The sequence below is a fragment of the Vanessa tameamea genome, chromosome Z (assembly GCF_037043105.1).
Source record: "Vanessa tameamea isolate UH-Manoa-2023 chromosome Z, ilVanTame1 primary haplotype, whole genome shotgun sequence".
NCBI lineage: Eukaryota > Metazoa > Arthropoda > Insecta > Lepidoptera > Nymphalidae > Vanessa > Vanessa tameamea.
In genome coordinates this window covers 13,921,197-13,943,098 of record NC_087341.1, presented here as the reverse complement: position 1 = coordinate 13,943,098, position 21,902 = coordinate 13,921,197, and the positions used below count along the sequence as shown (strand labels likewise).

At 31.9% G+C, this 21,902-nt stretch overlaps 2 protein-coding genes across 2 annotated transcripts in view; both read right to left on the bottom strand.

Annotated features, from left to right (window-relative positions):
- LOC113396629 (DNA-binding protein D-ETS-3) overlaps positions 1–21,902 on the bottom strand; it is a 76,411-nt gene that overhangs the window by 53,770 nt on the left and 739 nt on the right. Inside the window, exons 2-3 of the mRNA XM_026634641.2 lie at positions 20,969–21,354; positions 14,855–14,941 (exon numbers count right to left, since the gene is read on the bottom strand). Of these exons, the coding sequence (XP_026490426.1) occupies positions 14,855–14,941; positions 20,969–21,354 (473 nt within the window). The remainder of the gene's footprint in view (positions 1–14,854; positions 14,942–20,968; positions 21,355–21,902) is intronic.
- On the bottom strand, positions 2,997–5,702 carry LOC113396620 (dynein regulatory complex protein 11-like). Its single transcript, XM_026634629.1, has one exon. The coding sequence runs from the start codon at positions 5,700–5,702 to the stop codon at positions 2,997–2,999; it is 2,706 nt and encodes a 901-aa protein (XP_026490414.1).

The window sequence follows — 21,902 nt, the reverse complement described above, 5'->3', positions numbered from 1 at the left end:
CTGATTTAAAAATCTTATAGAAATATTTCCTAAGTAGGTATTGGTTTATAAAATATACCTACCGATTCTATCGAAATAATTAAAAACATATTTCAGCTATTTAGTAAATTTATTGAACTAATTGATAAAATAGCTTAATATTTTGTTAGTCTATGTCTCCATTTATCTTAGAAATCTCATTTTAAATATATTTAAGGTTGCATTCATATATATATTCATAATATTTAATATATTCAATAATTTAGAAGCGCATAAAATATTTATTTTTTGTATGGTTAGATTATTTTGGAAATTGTGAGTTCTGTCTTTTAAAATCAACAAGTTGAAATATGAATGCCTTATGTACACGAAAGATTTTTGTAACAGATTTTGTTTCTATCTTTATTTTCACCGTTTTTTCTACAGATGGCTTTGGCGGTAAGTATTCATTGGCATATGTTCACATACCTTCACGTAGGTACGAGCAAAGTTAGTTGGTGCGTTTTAATACGGCCGAAGTTCTTCGAATACTCTTAAATATTTATAGTGAGATCTCTGTTAGAAAAAAATCTAACCGAAGTGGTTTCAACGCTTCAAGAACGATCAATTTTAAGTTTAGGATTGTCTCATGACAGAGAATTACTTCGAAGATGTTGAGTTGTAGCAATTACATAATGAAATTTCGTGTCAAAGTAAAAAATAACCGCCACTATCGTTAAGGGTGACTTGAGAGGAATATCCAAACGTTTCAATGCACATTGCATTCAGAAGAAGTCAGGAAATTAGTTGCCGTAAGAGTTGTAACCGAGAGGAAGGCGTTCGCTTGCTTGTAAACGTTATTTGAAAGCAAAGACGGAAGGGATTTCTGACTCTGACTGCACGTATCACTTGTTTCGATCAATGACACACGCCTGACTTGGATGATCTTAAGTGAAATATTGGAACAATTTGTGAATCGCACCAATGTATGACCAGTTTTTTCATACAATGAAAATTAAATAACAATCCTAAGTCTGATTTCAATTTCCAATTTTAAATACAGTAAAAAACGGAATTCGAAATAGGAGCTAATGAAACTTTTCAAAATGAATATACCTAATATTACAAACATATATGTTAACAACAAAGCTTATGACTGAAAGATGATTTTACCATCAAGAGACAAATCGGTTTTGGAGCCCCGAATAAATTTTATTGCATTTATATTTTATCATTCATATTTCTGTATCAGTGTTGTATCAGCTTAACATTTTTTTATTTAAAATACCAGTCGAAGACACTATACTTAAGTTTCTCGGAATATTGTACAGTTAATGCACTCGTATTGGAGCTAGTTCGTTAGTTGTAATATCGAATAAAACCTATTATAACATAGAACTCTGATTTCTGATTTGATCTTGGCTAAATACATTTATTCAAATCTCGTGTTAATAAATATATGATATTACTTATCATAATTAGCTTATTAAGTTATTAATCAATGAAATAAGTACTTAGTATGACAGCAGAAATAAAAAAAAATGTAATTCTATATTAATATAGAAGTATATTTAAGTAGAGTCACTAGCCATCGTCAAATGCCCTTATCCCATATATTCAGGATCGAATAATAAATAAAACCGACATTTTTAATAAATTTAAAAAATGTTGGTTTTATGATAGCTTAAATATTCATTTCATTAATATATAGTAGACGTTCTTGGGTGTTGTTTATGGTAGATTTGGGACTATTTCACATTAAATGTGCTATAAGAGACTACTTATATAGAATATTCAGATTTTAAAAACAATCAAGACCATATTTGTAATATAATATTATAAATACCTAAATGTATTAGATTCGTTTATTATTCTGAACTTACAATGAACATACTTTAACCATTTTATTTCATAATAATAATAATTATTATTTATATAAATAAATTATACTATTTATTATTATTCTTGCAATTTAACGGTAAAATTTTGATGCAATGGTGATTTGTATAGTAACTATTTTTAATTTTATATAATTAAGACCTTAACGTTAATAATTCTCATATAAACAAAGGAATACTTAAAAAACAACAATATAATAATAATAAATAATAATAAAATTAAAATTGTAAAATTAAATTTAAGTAGCTGTTACAATTTAAAATTACCATTATATAACAGTTTATATTGACAATATAATTTACGCAAAGCAAATTTTAAAAATAAATCTTAATTACATGAAGTTAGAAAAAACATAACACGCCATCTAGCGGAACGTCGCGTATACACGATGAACTAAACAGGCGGCGAAAGTTCATGCTTTGAGACATTATAGTATAATGCCCTCTATCGTATTATGCGAGAACTAGGTCCAAAGCTACGTCATTTCCTATTCTTTTGATGGTTCAACTTTTCAAGTCCATACGAAAGTGGTGCTATTAGTTAAATTGTTACCCTATTACCGCTACTTATTTCATAAAATTACTTATTGAAATATTATGCAGTAAGTACAATGCTATGATCATAAAATGCTATCCTATATTCTGTAAAGTTACAATGAGAATGGGTTTTAAGCAAGTTAGTGTATTTTTGTAAGAAAAATACAGCTCATTCCTGTAATGATTATAAAAAAATTCTCTAACAAAGACTAGAATATTTTATACTATCGTATGCAAATATTTAATTAATCCGACTCCACTTCTTATTTTTTATGAATAATGTTTAGTATATAATTATTACCCTTTATTAAAAAAAAATGTTTTGATTTATGTATATTTCTTTAATCATTATAACATGCCGGTCAATTCTATGCTTACTATAATTTATAAATATTGTTTGTTGTTTTTTTGTATACAATTGTCTGAAATACATGGAAATATCAATATGTATTAGTTAATATGAATTGGTTCCGCGTATGTTCAAAATTTATCCGTTTTTGTTCTTTCCAATATTAAGGATTCACTCCTCTCATTTATGACCAAAACAAAAAATGTAAGTAAAACCATTTCAAATTTATAAATAATTTAAAAATTAACAAAAAGTTACTTTTTCTTTTTATCTGCTTTTAATTTATAAGCCAGCTGAGACTCTAGCATCTGCATGTAGTCAAGATACTTTTTACCCCACGGGGAGTACGACTCGTACCATTCTTTATACATATCATAGTCTGCCTCGCCCGTGTAAACAACATCCTCAAAATCTAAAACGGCATTGATGATTTCTTCAGGCTTTAAAGGCTTGTAGTATAGTTCTGCAACACGCTTGCCATTCATCAATTTATCGATAGCTTTTCTTATAGAATTTATATCATATCCTCGTAAAACCTGTGCGACACAGTGAACATTAAACTCACGATTCATTCCGTGATATTTCATTAGTATTTTAGTTAGGATATATGAAATACTTCCGTAATCCGTTCTCGGCAAAAGAATTAATGAAGGAAAAACTTTGTACATCTGTCCATTTTTTGCCAACCAGGGTTCTGTTGCAGTGCCTAATATTAAAATTTTATCTTCACTGGGAATGAGCGGCTTAATTATCTCTTTAAAAAAATCTCTCTGAAGACGCTTAGGGTCAAACATTTTTTCTTCTTTTGGTACTTTTTTACAGAAAATTTTATCAGCGTTATCGACAAAAATAATAGTGGGTTGCATTAATCTACTTATTCTGTTAACGTACGCAAACATCGTTTTCAAATTTTTCGGTCCTGGAAATTTATCGTACACATTCATCGGCGATAAATCTATAAGTATAGAATTAGTTTCCGTAGCGATTGCATATATCAATGTCTTTTTACCAGAACCTTTAGGTCCGACAAGTAATTGAGAGCGAACTGCATTTGGACACGATGATCCAAGTGTTAGTAAACATCGTAATCTGACTTGTTCTTTAACATCGCCTAAGCACGCTGGTGGAAAACTTGGTGTCCAAAGTACTGCACGTGTATCAGCAGCAGCATAATTTGTATCTCCCCAATAATCATCTAATGTAATGTGTTCATATTTTCTTATAATACCTTCATCGACCAAAGCTTGGAACATAGCCGCTGGTGGAACCTTGTCTGGCTTTGACACTTTAATTTTTTTTGGTTTATTCCTTTTTTTACTCTGTGGAGGTTTCGCAATACCAGCTGCCTGATAGTCCAATTTCAGAGAGTTTTTAAGCATATTTAGTTCTAATCTCATTAGTTCATCGACAACTGGACGTAATTTTAACTGCAAGTCTTGATAAGCATTTTCTGTAATCAGTTTTGATATATAACCACGTATGACATCTAAAGGAGGATCTCTTGTATCTGTGTCTTTCCATTGATTTTGATATTTGTCCCAAGCTTCATGTACCTGGCTGATATTTGTACCAATGGTAATATAAATACCTGGATCATTATCAGGATTAAGTCGTGCCTTTTTATAATCAAGTAATCTTTTTTCTTCTTTTAACTTAGCTTCTAATTTTAATCTTTTTTCTTCCTCGCGAGCTGCTAATTTTTCCGCTTTAATCTGTTCTTTACTTTTTTGTGCACCTTCTGATTTTAGTCGTTTCTCTTCTTCTGTTCGCCACTCAATATACTCTTCTATAGTGAATGTTTCCCCTGTAACAATCAGTATAGAGCCCCCTTCTTCGGGAAAAGGAAACTCATCAAATAGTCTTACTTCATCGTACCATTCACGAAACCATTGCCTGATTTCGGCTGATATATCTTCCATCACGTCTCCTTCTCTCAGTCTAACTACACGACTATTTTCTTTAAGATTTTCTGCAAGCCAATTTTCATAATATTTATTTCTAAATTCACGTCGAGTTTCTTTAACTTTTTTTAATTTCTCCTTTGCTGAGGGTGGTACCCAAGATGGGATTATCATATCAAGCTTTTCTTTTTGCATATTCATAGTTACATGTTCTCGCTTAAGTTCCATAAATCGCCTGTATATTTTTTGGATAAAAGAGGCTGCCCTCGTTCTTAATTCTTCGCTAGCCTGTGGTGCTTTTAAACCAGCAAGTTCAAGATATAAGTCTCTATCCTTATTAAAAGTATGAGTCCTTTCCCGTATAGTATATTTCGACCGTTCCATCCGCTGAATATTTAAAATATGTTCATTATATTCTTGTTGAAGTTTTAATTCCTCTAATTCTTCTGGGGATAAATGTAAAGACTCGGAATCGGATAATACAATTTCTTCTCCCATAGCCAATTTTCTTTTCATCTCAGCTTCTTTTTCTAGGCGTATTCTTTCTTCTTCTTCTAACCTTTCTTGTTCTCGACGTTCAATTTCAGAAGCTGTTGGGGTCGGATCGCCTATTCGGTTACCAGCAAAAATTTGATCAATAATATATTGCATTTCTTTTTGTCTGATTTCGTATGGATAATGAAATGGACAAAGTATTCGAATATCTTGTGGCACCATGAGTAATTGTTGCAGTGCATTATCAGGATATGTAAACTCGAAAAGCTCTACTTCCTCTAGAGTTGTTTTCAGTTCAAGGATACGACAAGTTAGTGCATCAATTATTTTTTTTATAAATGGTCGTCTTTGAACTTGTTCCATTTGATCATAACACTCACACAACTTGTTGTATAAATCACAAAACTTACAATACACTCGAGCAACGATCTCTACTGCGGTTCCTTGAGGCTTGATTCCCACAAAGGCTGAAGCTAATTCTTGTAAGCGTTCATCTTCTAGTATAGCAATTTGCATTTGTTCTTTAATTTTTAGCCATTGCTCGTAATAAGTTACATTCGACATGCTGGATTTTAAATTATATTGTCATTTACTATTAATATTAGGTAATTTTTATTTTTAAAAAAAATCTAAATGTTTTAATAAACTAAGAACATGTTAACAATATATATTTTGACATATTATTCTGTCATTTACGGGCTAAACGCTAACAAAAAAAGGTTTTAAAAAATAATAGAGACCATACTAAAAACGGACATTAAAAAAATGTGAATGGATATGGATTTTGATGCGTTTTTTTAATAGATAGGGTAATTCAAGATAATTTATACGTATAATACTGAATATTATACGATTTTACAGAGTTTAAAATCCAGGGACACAGCGGTTTGTATTGTCTAATGTCAAAAAAACTGTGAACGTTATATATACAGACATTCTGTAGTATAATTAGTGTCAGCATTACACCTGTGCAAAACCAGGGAGGGTCGCTAGTTTAAAATATGTAAAATGGTAGTGATATACTCTTATATCCTAATCCAGTTATTTATTTTTGTGATGTTTATATAAAGATTCTACGGTCGACTATTGGTCAATTCGTCCGTTATTCATGTAATAAAAATGTAAGATGTATTAATTTGAAAGATACGTCTAACTAAAAGTAAAGGAAGTAAAATTACCCTGCAGGGCTAAGACCGCCCCTCCCTTTGTGAAGAAGGTTTGCTTATTCCACCACGCTGCTCCAATGCGGTTTGGTGGATACACACGTGGTAGGATTTCATTGAAATCAGTCATGCAGATTTCATTACGATGTTTTTTTCACTGCCAAGCATGAGATAAATTATAAACATAAATTAATCACATGGAAACTCAGTGATGCTTGCCAGGGTTTGAACCCGCAATCGATTCACATGCAAACGTTCTAACCACTGGGCTATCTCCGATCGTATAGTCTGTAGCCACTAAGTAATAATGTATGTATCTGCTTCTGTCTTTTCTTGGTGCAATTATATCATATACTCCCAAGCAATTTATTTCTTATATCTTGTTCTTTAAAACGTAGGGTCTAACAATACTACGCGGCCCCCGGCGCTGGTTACAATAAAAATGTTTCAAGTGTGCCTCCGTACGTTCCATTGAACATTAGAATCGGCGCACGCGCTCGTCTCTCGCTTCCGGCGAATGACGCGTGCCACTTTTCCTTATTTGGTACCAGTTATGAGAGGTAGCGGGTAACTTTAATATTATTGTACTACTTTAATTCAAACTTAAATGTAAACCGCGATGTAAACTTTAAAAACAATTATCTTTTTTTACTATTTTAAATTTATCTTATATTAAAATAGTATAAAGTATTACATACATCTATATAAATTGATTAAAAAAAGAAAAAAGAATGATGAAATTATTGTTCCAAAAATGATAAACCATAACTGATTACTTTAAATTTAATAGGTTTTTGTAATATATAAGTATTTTTGAATAGTAAGCTTTAGGAAGATTTTAACCGGTTTATTTATTTTAATATTTTCATATTTTAATAATGGTAAACTTGGTATTCAAGTTACTGATTGATACATATATCGTATGAGTATGTTATATATAAATTAATAAGCTTAAGTTTTTAGGATCTATAACGACGATTTGAGATACTTAAATTTTCAGACGTCTTAATTCGTTGTATTAATATTATTATTGCAAAAGTTTGTGATCCGTTCTATGTTTACTAATACGTCACGCTCGATTGATCTGAATGTTTCTATACAAGTATTTCGTGAAATAGAAGTTTATTTATTATTTTTATTATTTATTAATTATTTTAAATTATATCAATTAAATTTTCAAATAAATATATATTTGGTTTTTAATAAAAATTAAATATTTTGATATAAGCATTCGTCATAAATATTTAAACGCCATAGCTTATGAGTAGTACCAAAATTTTGGAAGAGTATCGTCCAAAATGCAACGTAACATTGATTTATTCTCTATCCCTCCGATGTATTCATTTCGGGTGTAGAAATTTTAGCCATTAATTTTGTTAACTCTGTCTCGGGCAATAAAGCCGACTTGGCGAGGGTTAAAGGGATCAATGCTGTTAGTTTATAGAGTTTAACTTTGCTTTGATTGTTCATTTCTTTACTTCAAATTGTAGGTATTTTTTATTTTATCTTATGCTATTTGTATAAACGCTTATCATGACATTATTGTATATTTGCTTGACACTTACACTAACATTTATTCACGAAACGATATCACATAGTTTAACAACTTATATGTATATAAGTATATAATAAACGCGTCACTCACACATGTTCAGAACCTAGCAATATACTAAATTAGTCAAAATATTTGCTAATTCACAAAATAATTAAGACAAGAACGGTATAATATTACTAGGCGTAGTCGCCAAGTGAAAAAAAAAACAGCGGATCAATTGACGCCTTTGTAGTAATGGAAAGGGAACTAAATATTGATTTATAGTAAATAAATGAACGATAATTAAGCATTTAATATTTGCAATGTTTGTATTAATGAAGCGAATATTATTCAATACGTCCTCCACGCATTGTCGTGTTTATATGCCGCGAATACTATAAATCGAACAAACCGTCACCACAGCGAACACTATACATATGCACAAAAATATATACGTATAATATTATAAATGCGAAAGTAGCTCTGTCTGTCTGTTACGCTTTCACGGCCAGCCCTTTTAACCGAATTTCATGAAATTCGGAAGGAAGCAAGTTTGAATTCCACGGATAGAAATATCCTAGTCTTTATTTAAAACCAGACAACCAACCCCCAAAAGGAGAGCGAAGCCGCGAGCGATAACTATGAATTTCATATGTTTCGAAATGTAATTAGTTTTTATGTAATGAATCACTAGGTTTTTTTTTACATATGTATTTAATATGACGTAACTAGCTATTTTATATAGCTATATATATAGGTTTATAGCTAGACTGTTTCAATAATCTGTGTTATGGCGTCCTCATCACTGTCAAGCCTACGCTTGTAGATTGACAAAGATTTAATTATATTAAGTCAATTTAAAATCGTTACAAGCCGATTTATGAAACCTGAAGATAAACTAACAAAGTTTTATTCTCACGAGACCATCACCATTAGTTGCACCGTGGTTAATTTGGACTCGTGATAAATTGGTCACGGCCCCACCCATCCAGTTAGCGACTTGGAGCAGCGGAACCGACCCACTGTTTGATTGACTGAATAATGCACCGCTAACTGTAAAATAATCATCCACGACGGATTATGGATCGCCAATATTAGGAATAGAATACCTATAAAGAATTACTCGTTTAAGAATTGTTATTTACAATTTTATTATAATCTTTCGTTTCTATTGTATTTGATTTATATATTACTAGTGATCGATTCTACCTAGTTATTATTCGTATAATAGTTATTGATTCGTGGAAAAGATATAAATTCATGTTTAGAACATATCTTTTTTACTACTAATTGGTAAAACTTACGTTCGTCAAAAACTAATGAAAAAAAATATCACTATAAACAGGATATAAAATTACGGGACGGTTTTGTTTCTGCCTATCAATACATAGATAATCTTACTACGTGTAAGCATTGCTATATGTGCTCCAACTATCATGATTAAAATATAAAATTTATCTTCCTACCTCTAGAACAAATGTTCTTAGCCACTCGCCTTTATACCGTATGTGTTTCTCTTACAATAGTATTCGTTCTAATTATGATATTTTTACCGACCGTCCTATAGTATCCTCAAAAATTGTTTTAAAAAACATATTTCAATAGATTAAGTAACACAAACTAAACCAATTAAACAATATGCTTGGTCTCTGCTGCTGACGCGACGCTAATTGGTACTTAATATTAAACGCATGTCGTGTTTACATCATGAGAAATGTAATCATATGTATTTTTTTATTGTCATTTTGTTTTGTAGACTTTTGAACATAAAATAAAAAAATAAAAAATCAAAACAAACAGAAATTACATCGCAGATAGAAAACCAAGTTATCAAACACAACAACAATTACGTAATTAAGTCAACCCTTAAATGTCGGAGTGCATGCCTTTTGTGCCGCGATGAGAAAAAACCAGTCCGATGCACGCTTGTCACCGCAGATTTGCCAACATTTGAAACACGCGCACTCATTCGATACGGGTGGTATCCATTAGACCCCCTACATCGAGCTCTATGCCGTATTATTTAAACGTGATTATTATCTTGAGTGTTTGTTATTTAATATTACACTAGACTTGAAACGGTTGGTTTGTGGCTTTTGACCATGCTTTGTAATGTATTTGTCATCAGCATGTCTAATAATACAGGTTGTTATTTTCAAAATCAATGGGTTCGATTCCCAAAAATACTATTAGTTTTTTTTAGAACTCTTTTAGCGTTTAAAATTTAATTTCAGTCGAGGATGCCTTGACTACATACATATTATAAATAAATAAATAATAATAAAAATAAATAAATTGAGAGGCCGTTTTGATATCAAACAGCCTCTGTTATTATCTTTGCCATCTTAACGATTTTTACGTTTAATATAAATATCTTGATATATTAATTTCAAATCTTATTAACAAATAATTCTCAGGTATAACTTAATAAGTATGATATTTTACGTTCGAACTTTGTAGAAATAAATGTAATACAAACATTCAAATGCATTCACGCAAGTACAATTAAACAATAAATCAACATATAAAACATACACGGACATAAAACTGCGTTACAACTGCGGCCAGGTGGGCGCGACAGCTGTGATATAATATTTAAACATAATCTATGATTAGTAGAACTAGTGAATAACTTGACGGATTAATTGATCCCAGAATTTTTATAATCTAACTTGCTCAGCATGCGATATAATAATATAGAGACACAGAGAAGAAAATCTCGAAAGGTCAATTGCTCGTACAGTTAAAGATTATGTCTCTTTCCTCTCAGGAAGAACGACGGAACTGACTCTTGACTCTTTTACGTTGCTCTACTATGCATTTGATAATATAAAATTTCGTCAGCGAGAAAATATGCAAATGATGAAAAATTATGAATGCGGATTTCAAACCGAATTTAAATTCCGATAATTGTGCGTAACGTAGACTGACGTAATAAAAAAGAGGCTGAGAAGTTGTTAAAGTATAATATATCTTTGTAATGTATTCTTTAAAATGATATAAATAAAAAAATACTCGTGAATATTTCGTCAAATACCGCTCCCTACGATTGATCCCATGATGTAAACCATGGAATATTATAGCGACAGCGTATCGAATTGAGTCATTATCATGAAGCACACTAGACTCAAGAGCTCTTAATTATTTAGAAATATGATTTGACGACGCGTGCCGGTGTTTAGTCGCGGTCTCGGCGGACCAGTAGTAATATTTTTAACACATATATGTTTTATTTTATAATGATTACGTTTAAATTTATCATTATAATTATGAAACGAATTTATTTGTAAAGTGTCATGTTAATTTAATAATAATAAGTTAGTATGTACAATATCAGCTCAAACTGTGGCTTCAACCGCTTGGTAACAGTTTGTGACGAAAATGCTTCAATAATTTGTTTACAAATACTTTTTCCAAACATTACTCTCTCACAGGGTGAAAAAAGCATCCTATGCCTTCTTGGGGTTGTCCGTACCGAATTTCGTCAAAATCGTTTCTTTGATGAAAAAGTCGTGAAAGCGCAATAGAGTTACTTTCGCCTATATTTATAATATTAGTGCAGCTCAGCATGAGATTTTTATCTTATATTCAAATTTAAATACACTGCGTGGTTGCCGCAAATACTTAAACACGTATAAATAATATACACACACACGTATAAATAAAATACGAAATAGAGAAAAAACATCTTTATAATATTAGTGTCGATGTATTGGTTGTAGAATACATTAATATATTAAATTGTCTGATAAAAAGCATGGGGACTATTGTCTTGTAGACCTGATGTTTAAAGGTCACTTAAAAGTGCTTAAGACGTAAATAAGAAAATATTGGAAACAGGCTTCACAAGCAATAGCTGGTATAACGAGAAATATATCTCATGAGATATTGTTCAAAACATCTGCAACCAAAATACGTAACATTAAAACGCCCTACTGAGCGCGATAACCATCCCTTTGACAGTACTCGGCTAACTTTTAATTGTCTAACCTATCCTTTGAATTCACGCTCCGTTTGCAACTCTAACTTACCGACTGTAATTGTGGCTGTTCGTTTTGCGTAATTTCATATTTAATTTTTTTTTATATATTTTAATCGTTGGATTCTCGATCACGCTACGATAGTTTCAAAATTGCGTTTTTGTGTCATTAATAATGCTTTTGTTCTTTTAATGGATGGTGCATATTTCGTTGAACGATTTCAATCGTGTGATGACCTAGACGCGGTTATACAGCCACGGCACTTTTTAAAATGATAAACGTTATTATAATAACAAAAAAGAGGCTTCATTGAATTAAACATATCGAAAATATAGAGACAAAAACATGTCTCTTTTTGTAAGCGATTATACTTTCATCTTTCTTTCTTTCTATTCTGTTTTTATAATAGTATTTCGTACGATCGTACTTTTTTATTGTACGATGGAATAAAGTTACGTGGTTGAATCGTCATTATTCATTTTTATTAGCTGTTCTCAATAAAATTTCCCTTATTCTGTCACCTACAATTTGGCATTCCGTAGTCAAGGAATCGACGTTGACCGATATATCAATTAAAAAGTTGAGCTCATGTTAAGAAATATTTAATAGATAACGCTTGTTATACAATGCAAGGTTGAATGATTAGAGATCCTGGACTTAGTTATTCTCCAATTTTAATAGAGTACATACATAGAATTTATGAGGTGTCATGGAACGGGTCTAGTATTTTGTTGTTAGGCTTTATGTCCATAAGACTGTCTGGAAAGCTACACAACCACCCACCCAATATTTATTCTAATGCTAAATAGCACTATGTAGTTATTTTATATTGTAAAATTATATCTAACTAACAAAATAACAGAGATTGTTAGTGTTATGGGAGTGCAGAAGGGGCATAACATCTTACGTGTCCAGGGTTTATGACACATTGACCGTACAAGATATTTCTTAAGGTGTCAATCTCGATAGATGATGATGACCATTTATCATCAGGGGCCTACAATAATATATAAGGAGCATCTTAAGTTACCATGAAATGCCTCTGACTTTGGTAATCAGTTCTGATTTTGTGATTAATTTGTATTTAGAAAATATGGTGAGATAAATAATGAAGAATATTCTGCCACCTCAGTATCCACTGGAGCGTCTTGGAGTTGTAACATCTAAAGAAAAGAGGCCAATAAATTAAAAAAAGAATGTGTCAATCGTTTAAGGTACACTTATTATAACTATTTTTATTTATTACAGTTTCGTAAAATCTTTAGGTTATTTACGAAGTCATTTTCTCCAATTTTTTAATCCTTATTGATTATAAAATTGTTTACACTTATTATTAGATAAATACTTCAAGATATATCACTGATTTCAGATTACGTGCTACCAAAAAAAACGGTCGCTGCAAAATTTGTTTTCCGTAACGATAACATTTTGGCCTTGGCAATGATAAATACTCAAATTTGAATTCATAAGCCGGGGACAAATTTTGATCTATATTAGCAAAGAAATTACGACTTAAACCGTTTTTTATACAATTCGTCCTTAAGGTAATAAAAATATAACTAGTATGAAACAATAACGCCTTGCGATTTCTAAAGCAAGATATGTCACGAAATCTTTAAATCGTAAATGTTATTTGTAAAGTAAAATAAGATAAAAGCTTAAAGCAATACTTGGTGTCACTATTTGGAAAACCAAGTTCGGTGGGGCGTAACGGCATTAATAAGGGTGAAGTCATAAGGCGAGATAACTAGAAGGGAGAGGCTTTTTACATAGAAAAGGCATTGCGAAATAGCTTTATATATTTTGCTAAATTAATATAGTCTTTATGTCGCACATATTAAGAGTTGAAGATTTATAGTAATTCAGGGGATCACCGGGACGCCCTTCAAATATATTGTGACTAGAGATAATTTTATTCTAGGTACGTTTGTGAAGACATCGTTTGTGAATATAAAGTATCAATTGCTTACTATAGATTGGAAAAAATCACAATATTTCCATGAAAGACCACCTAGACCAATCGAAGTATCGATGAACCTCTCAACAGAATTGTAACATCCTATAATATGAATTGTTACCTGTTTCACATTGGATTCTATACAATCGAAACTGAATAGAATGACATCAAAGAAAAATGTTTAGCACAAAATCAGACGATGAATTGTCAACCAAATTATTCTGGTTTTCCACATTTTTATAACTACATATATCTTAATTATATTTTTTTTAGTATGGAAGGAGAAGACATGCTGCGCCGACCCCAAGTAAAATTGGGATAAGGGCAGGAGGATGATGATGATCTTAATTATATTTTTTCTTGAGTCTAGGATGATTTTAACAATCACCAACTCTAAAGATAAAAAATTTAGATTAGTAGCGTAATATAACTAAAATATAGACGTTTATAAATAAATATCAGCGCTTTGAAAAATATTTCTAGAGCATAGAGGATAATAAAACGTCACCCTGTGACCCACGGAGCCGGGGCAGTAACGAGGGTCAGATAGTATCTAGTAAAATATATGACTTTCGCTTAATTAGCTTAGATACACGTTATAAAGAAAAAAGTCGTATACGACTAGTTTACACTACAGACTAGCGCCTAAGCGTCCGTAGGTATCTTCACTTCACTGTCTGGGCCAGACAGAAGAAAAACACCTCGGTCTGCAGCACGTTTGAAGCGTGAAAATACGACAAATCAACAAGCTACCGAACACTCCAATACATTTAAAATATTGAATAGAGTGATGCAAACAGAAAATTGCATGTACTTAAAGAAATTATATCTTTAATTTTGCTAGTGCAGTGATAATATAAGTATATTAAATGTCAAAATTTTATTAAAAATTGTCGAAATAAAAACAGGAAAATATCAAATATATAATATCAAATAATATCAGAAATTAAAGATGTTTTAAAACGGAACAATTTATGAAATAGGCTCTATTAAATTAATGCCTTAAGATGTAATAAAGTAAATGGATGAAAAAATACACGGTCTCTACCAAAAATATAAGATTTTTATCTTGCATCACTAACCTGAACATTTCGTTGCTCTCAGTGTATCAGACAGGGTTGAAGAAGATGTATAACCTTTAGTGATGCCACCTGACAGCTTGTCTGAACCTGAAAAATGATTTTAGATGAAAAAACTTTTTAAGTATTTTTTTAGTACTTTGTCTCTATTAGATACTAAACAACTCAAAAATTCCCAAAAAAAACAAATTCTCCCACGCGTATAAAAAGTTAATGCATCATTCTAAATCGGAATCACTCGGCGCAATATGTTTTGTAACTATTTATTTATTGTATAAATATGCTGAGGCACTGGTGGGTCGAGCAGAACGCATAAATCTCACCCGCGAGGGGGACAGCGCATCATTACTGGTGTTTCTTTCGCACAATTAAGTGTTCATTGTCCCCGCCACGGTTCCCATGAAATGGCTGACATAACAAACGGATAGGAAAGCTTGCGCGCGCGCATCATCGACGCGCGCCATCTATTGTCATGATATCGAACTAAAAATGATGTCACTCAATCTGGCCTATTATCATTCCTGATTTATACTTCACGCGCGAGTGCCCATTGATTGTACAATAATTGTTTGTTTGTAGGGATAATTCAAGGGATGACTGTGAGAGTTTTCGTTTGCGGATGACTTTATTGGATTAGTGGTGTTAATGTTTAATAATCTATTTGGTTTCGACTCCCTTCCTTTAGTCAAATATCAAATATGTATTTGTTTAATTTAAAATTATACTTCAAATATTCTTGTATTATGAAATTGATAGACTTTTTTTTTAAAAGTTTCTGTGTAAAATAGGTTTTGTTTAAAATAACCCTATAATATTTATCTTCTGTCTCGTGTTCTGGAGTTACGCGTGCTTTTTTAATGTTTTTACGAAATTTAACTAATAGTTCTGTGTTTTTTTTCTATCTATTAATACTATTGTAATAACCGTCCATTTTAAGTATTTTTAATAATGAATACCAATGAGACTCTCGGCTATTTCTTTATTTTTATTATAGAAATATACCTGCTAATTTTCTTACGCCAGATCTTCTCATGGTGGCAATTCTCCTAACAAAATATCACTTTGTCGCAATCGAAACGAAACAACTTTTAACCGTTTTGCTATTTTATTAACTCAACGATTTAATTTGGGAATAGAATTGGGAACGCATCATAACCGTTTTAAATTTATAATATTAGCCCCTGATTACGATTCAATTGAAGTTTATTTTTGTAAGGAATATAATTCGGAACGTACCATAACTATTGCAAATTAGAGGAATTGGTCAGAGTACTACTTAATTGTAATTTTCACTTTAACTATCAATACGTAAGTGTATTTTTTTTATGTTAAATAATGTAGTTGATATAAATTTACGAAAAATAATAGTGATGAATGATCGCATACTTATCAAATATCATTTGTTCTAAGGATTGTTCTTTGAAGAATACCTACGAGAAATGGGCTGCGAATCATAATTTTTAAAATAATAAGTAAAACGATCCGTTCATAATATACGCACACGCAGAACGTGTATACGTATGAGAGTTGTTAACTATCCCAATCGGGCAAGCCCTGTTCTCTAATGAATATAAATTACGAAACAACAAACCGACCCCAGCCCTTTCGTTACGCAATAAACATTAAAAAAATCAATATACGCGTATCAGGCCAGTTGCAACATGATTTATTGAAATATATTTTATCACGATACGATCTAAAGTACGGTATCATAATTGATGACGATTGTACCAGATTATGGATATAACGCACTCGTGTTTTGTACACTCGTGTTCGGTACGTTTTCAGTGAGTGAGGGCGTTCTGTAATCATTTTCGTGTTAACAACTCTTTAAGTTAGCCCTCCGGGGCTTATAAATTTTAATACGTAGCTCTTAATGACTATAAGATTAGGGTTGGACTTTAAACGTGGCGCATGGATTTTTGCACTTATTTGAATATTATGCTAATAGGTTACGCTCAGTCGCTTTCTTGTTTGTTATTCTTGGCTCGAGTTGAATATTTATCAAACCGTAACTTAGGAAGGTGGAACGTATTACGAGCAAGACATCAATATATTTTTTTTATTAAAAACCATTGTTTTTAATATTAGAAGTAAATGTATATGAACGATCTTCGCCATCCGCCACCGACACCAAAATGTAATAATGTCTTATGTAATAAAAAAATATATATTCGAAATGTTTAAATTTAGAACGCTACTATTATTCAAATCAAATTGATTTTCAGCTGATCTCATATAAGTTTTCGTGATGTTTTTCGGTATTTTTCTTTTTAAATAATTAGGTAGACTGGCAAATGGGTCCCCTAATATTAGGTCAACATAATCCCTTACATCGTCTATGCACCACCAACCTCAGTAACTAAGATATTACGTCCTTTTATCGAAATTAGCAAGTTTACACTCAACGTTTAAACCGGAACACAAAAGTATCATTTATTGCTGTTTGGTAGTAGAATAAACGCTGTGTGCTGTGATACCTACCTATAAGGTTATACGGGTCTGTACAAAGTCCTACCACCAAGTACATAAATGTAGAGACTAAATTTGTATTCATTTTAAACCATCGCATTAGAAAGAGATAGAATAATTTCTACTCTATTTAAACCCAATAAATAATTAATTGCATTCCACAACTTGTTCATAAGTGCTCGGTGAGGTTAAAATATTGAGATCGTTACTTAGTAAAATAGTTTAGTGCATAGATTGTATATATCAGGACTATAGTGTCGATTAGTAAATTACATAATTATTTTAAAATAGCTTCAACTTTTAACCCTTAACATAATGAATGCTCCGGCGTGGCGGCTACAAAATATTTAAAGAATTGCGAAAAATATATTTCAAGTGAGTTTTATAATAGACCGCCGCGAGACAAGATAAAAGCTCTTGGAGAAAATCTACAATTTTAAGTAATTTTTTTTTAGGTGAAAGAGTGTATTGTGTCATTGTGGAGAACTCGCTTTTTTACCTCGCCTCTTGTTTTAAAATAAAAAAACGTCCATATTATAAAGTATGTATAACAATTACTCTGACTAAGCTATACGGTTCCAGTTTAAATTGTTTTTATAAAATATATCAACATATTGGTCGTTTATAAAAAAATCATATTCATAAAATAAAAATTAAAGTTAGAAGATGATTGTGGTATATAGAGACGAAAATTTACAAAAATATTGGAAAATATAATTGTCTCATATTTAACAAACATTATAATTCAAAATTCATCAAATTGCGTAACTTGTATAAATACCTGTAAAATAATCGCATTTGAATAACATAAGTTTAAAGATATGCCTTTCGTTCAATCAATTCGAGATACATTTCAAGAATATAACAGCCATCTCATTTTATCGCCGCACTCGGGAATCTAAAACTGAACAAATCATTTATTTCTAAGCCGCTTTGAATATGAACATTTGAAATGCACCGATAGCAATCTGACTGCAAATTTTCCTCACAAGCGCCGCCCTCGTTAAGGCCCGGGAAACGGGATAGCGCACCCCCGGGTAAGTTTCGAAATAATGAACTCAACGAAGATAATAAAATTTTATTTTCCCAACTAGTATTTATAAGGCTACGATGATCCACCGGGGTGAGTGGGCGGGCGTGTTGCCATAGCAACCGTAGGATAAATCCCACACGCCCCCATTTCGCTCCCTTGACAGCGATTGTAATCTGAACAAGAAAGACCCCACCTTGCCTGTACCTACAGCCTCCCTAGCCTTAATCTGAAAGAGTTCAACCACCGTCCACCGCAAATACAACCCTATCTCCTGCTTCTAAGGTTACTAATACAACACTATAGTTCACAATCGATTTAGTTTGTATATGAACACCTACTTCTAGTGTAAAGAGATATACTAAAGTATGTTATGTTGCTCTGGTTTCATTGTAACCCATTTATGCGGGAGATATTTCTTTGTTTTCTAAAACGCAATATCTGTCTCTTTGTTAATGCCTTTTTATTGTTAAGTTTCTTGCCTACGGCTGGCTTGCGTGAAATGTGAAAATTTCAAAAGATTTTATCGCTTTATTAAGTTTAAGTCTAAATAATTTTATTTTATAATATGATTTCCCTTATGAGATGTGAATTAATAGTTGTCGATTATACAAAATACTATCACTATTCGTGTCATATAGCGTCGCTCTCTCGCGAGTCTTTATTCGATCTCAATCTAGGAATGAGTAAAATAAACTAAGATTTAAGTATTCCATGCGTTTTAACAATAGCTCTGTTAAGCAAATCGTTTTTGTTTATCATAACTTTATTTATTACTTATAAAATCCACTTTAAATAAATCAACTTTACATTCATAGTTTCGAAAGTGAACTCGCCGATATTCAGCACGATAATCGTTATGGATTCTTAAAAAAGATCTTCAGGAATCCATATTTAATGCCCTGGAATCCCTAGATTTTACAGAACTCGAACAACGATGTCAACCGATTCAATTTCAAAGTTATATATATAGTTTTTTCTCCTCCTTTAAATAGATTACGCTTAACACTTGATGATCTATAAACAAAAATTAAGCACATGAAAATTCAATTGTGCTCGCCCAGGTTTGAACTCGGAATCATGGGTTAGAAGTATATCTATCTAATGACTGGACCTTGGTGTTTAGGATTAAATTAGAAATACAGTTTTGTGAACATTATTTTAACTATGTAAATAAATCTTATGTCATATTTGTTATATTACTAACGGATTGAGAGATTAAGCTTAGAGGTGGATTTGTATGTATGCGTGATCAGCAGTGTATGTTTATGTTAACAAGTACGAGTATGTCTCCATGGATAACGCGTCGGTTTTAAAAAATAAATGAAAATGTATACTGTATTTAAATGAATTTCCCAGTGCAGGCAGTAACGTCATACGCCAATGCAGTTAATATTTATACAGATATTTCTATTGATACATTTGTGAATATTTTTCTGAAATATTATCATTGCAGTTGGATAATTTATTTTAGAAAAATATCGACAGCCACATGTGTTATTGAATATTACAATTATAACCTTTAGTCATCAAAATAGCGCATCGCCGTAAGTCGGTTCACAAGATTTCACGGGTGAGATACGATGTGAGTTTTTACAGAATATCACTGCAGATTTGTGTAAAAAATTCTGTAAGACATACATAACGAAACTTTCAATATAGAGATTGTAAATCAAATATCACCTACATATAAACGATATTAGACAAATAAAATAGACATAATCAGCCTGTAAATTTGCCACTGCTGGGATAAGGCCTCCTCTCCCGTTGAGGAGAAGGTATGGAGCATATTCCACTACGCTGCTCCAATGCGGGTTGGTGGAATACACATGTGGCAGAATTTCGTTGAAATTAGACACATGCAGATTTCCTCACGATGTTTTCCTTCACCGCCGAGCATGAGATGAATTATAAACACAAATTAAGTACATGAAAATTCAGTGGTGCTTGCCTGGGTTTGAACCCGAAATCATCGGTTAAGATGCACGCGTTCTAACCACTGGGCCATCTCGGCTCGAAACGATATTATGTTTTAATAATTTTATTTATTTTCTTTTTTATGGAAAACATATTTATTTTTCTTAATTTTATACGTTTATAATACATAATTGAATTGTATGTATCGGTTTAGTTTCCACTTATATAAACAATATATCTTTTGCTTTCTAAGTAAATTAATATATGTTTTTTAGAAATATGTCTTTAGTCTAATAGTTTGGGTTGGTACCACCCACTCATCATATATTCTACCGCCAAACAGCAGTACTCAGTATTGTTGTGTTCATTAAGAAGGATGAGTGAGCCAGTGTAACAATGTGCTTGTAGCACAAGGGACATAACATCTTAGTTCCCAAGGTTGTCGCCACGCCATTGTTTATGGGTGATGGTGACCACTTACCATCAGGTGGACCATGTGCTCGTCAGCTTACCTATATCATAAAAAAACACTAGAGTGATTTATTGTACAGAAAGCTTGTTTGACATTTTATAAAACTATAGAGACTGCCCTTGGAATGGAATAAATATGTATAACTAGAAACTAATTCGAGATAAAAAACGCAATGAATTGGATATAATTCGCAAACAGTAATTTGAATAAATAAATAAATACTCACCTAAACCTTTGTTTTTGTCTATGGAAGCTATCATAGAGTCATCTGTTCTCGTCGTCCTGCCGAAGCCGAGGCTCGTGCTCGTTGTATCCTGGCCCAATTGTCCTCCATAAAAATCACCGAACGCAGTTGCCGTACCCAGCAGCCCAGACCTGTCTTGCAGAGCTGCTTTGGCTTTCTCTACGCTCTGTTTCAGTTGTTCGAACGTGGACTGATGTAAGCGGTAAGGCGGCCATTCTGTAGTTGGCCAGGGGTCTTCTTTTAATGCGCTTCTCTTCAATTCAAGAGCTCCGCCATAGGAGCAGCTACTTTCGTACATTGCCGCTTTGACTCCAGCACGGAGTGTGGAGCACGCTTTGACTCCACACTTCAGTCCCCGGATGTCAACCCTGAAACAAACAAAAAAGGTTTTTTAAATCTATTTTTGCAACACTGAATATAACGCTGATACACGAATATTATCTTTCATTAATGTTTGTTTCTTTATAAATAGAATATTCATATTTTTGTTAAAAAATAAATTGAGATTTCTATACATTTAAATATTAAAATGAAAATGTTTCCAACATATCTTTTTTATTTATTATAATCATACGACGATATATAATTGATACGTTTTTACAAATACATTTTAAGTACGAGGATTTTTAATTACCTTGTTTTTTTTAAAAAAAAAAACATTTATTCCTTATTTTAAATTTAAAAAATATAATGACCAAAGTATATTCGTAACATGTCACAAGAGACTTGATTATGAGTTGTATATTATTTATAAATATGGGAATGTCTTATTATTGAACTTAGTTTCGTAATGCCCTTGTCAACTAACTCCGTGCCTCGGAAAGCACGTTAGGCCGTCAGTTCCGGCTATTATTATACACATCACTATAATCACTCACTCGTAAATTATCATATCCTTTACCTGTTTCTACTTATT

Excerpts from the sequence above, each read along its gene's own strand:
- LOC113396620 (XM_026634629.1), bottom strand. The coding sequence starts at position 5,702 with ATGTCGAATGTAACTTATTACGAGCAATGGCTAAAAATTAAAGAACAA.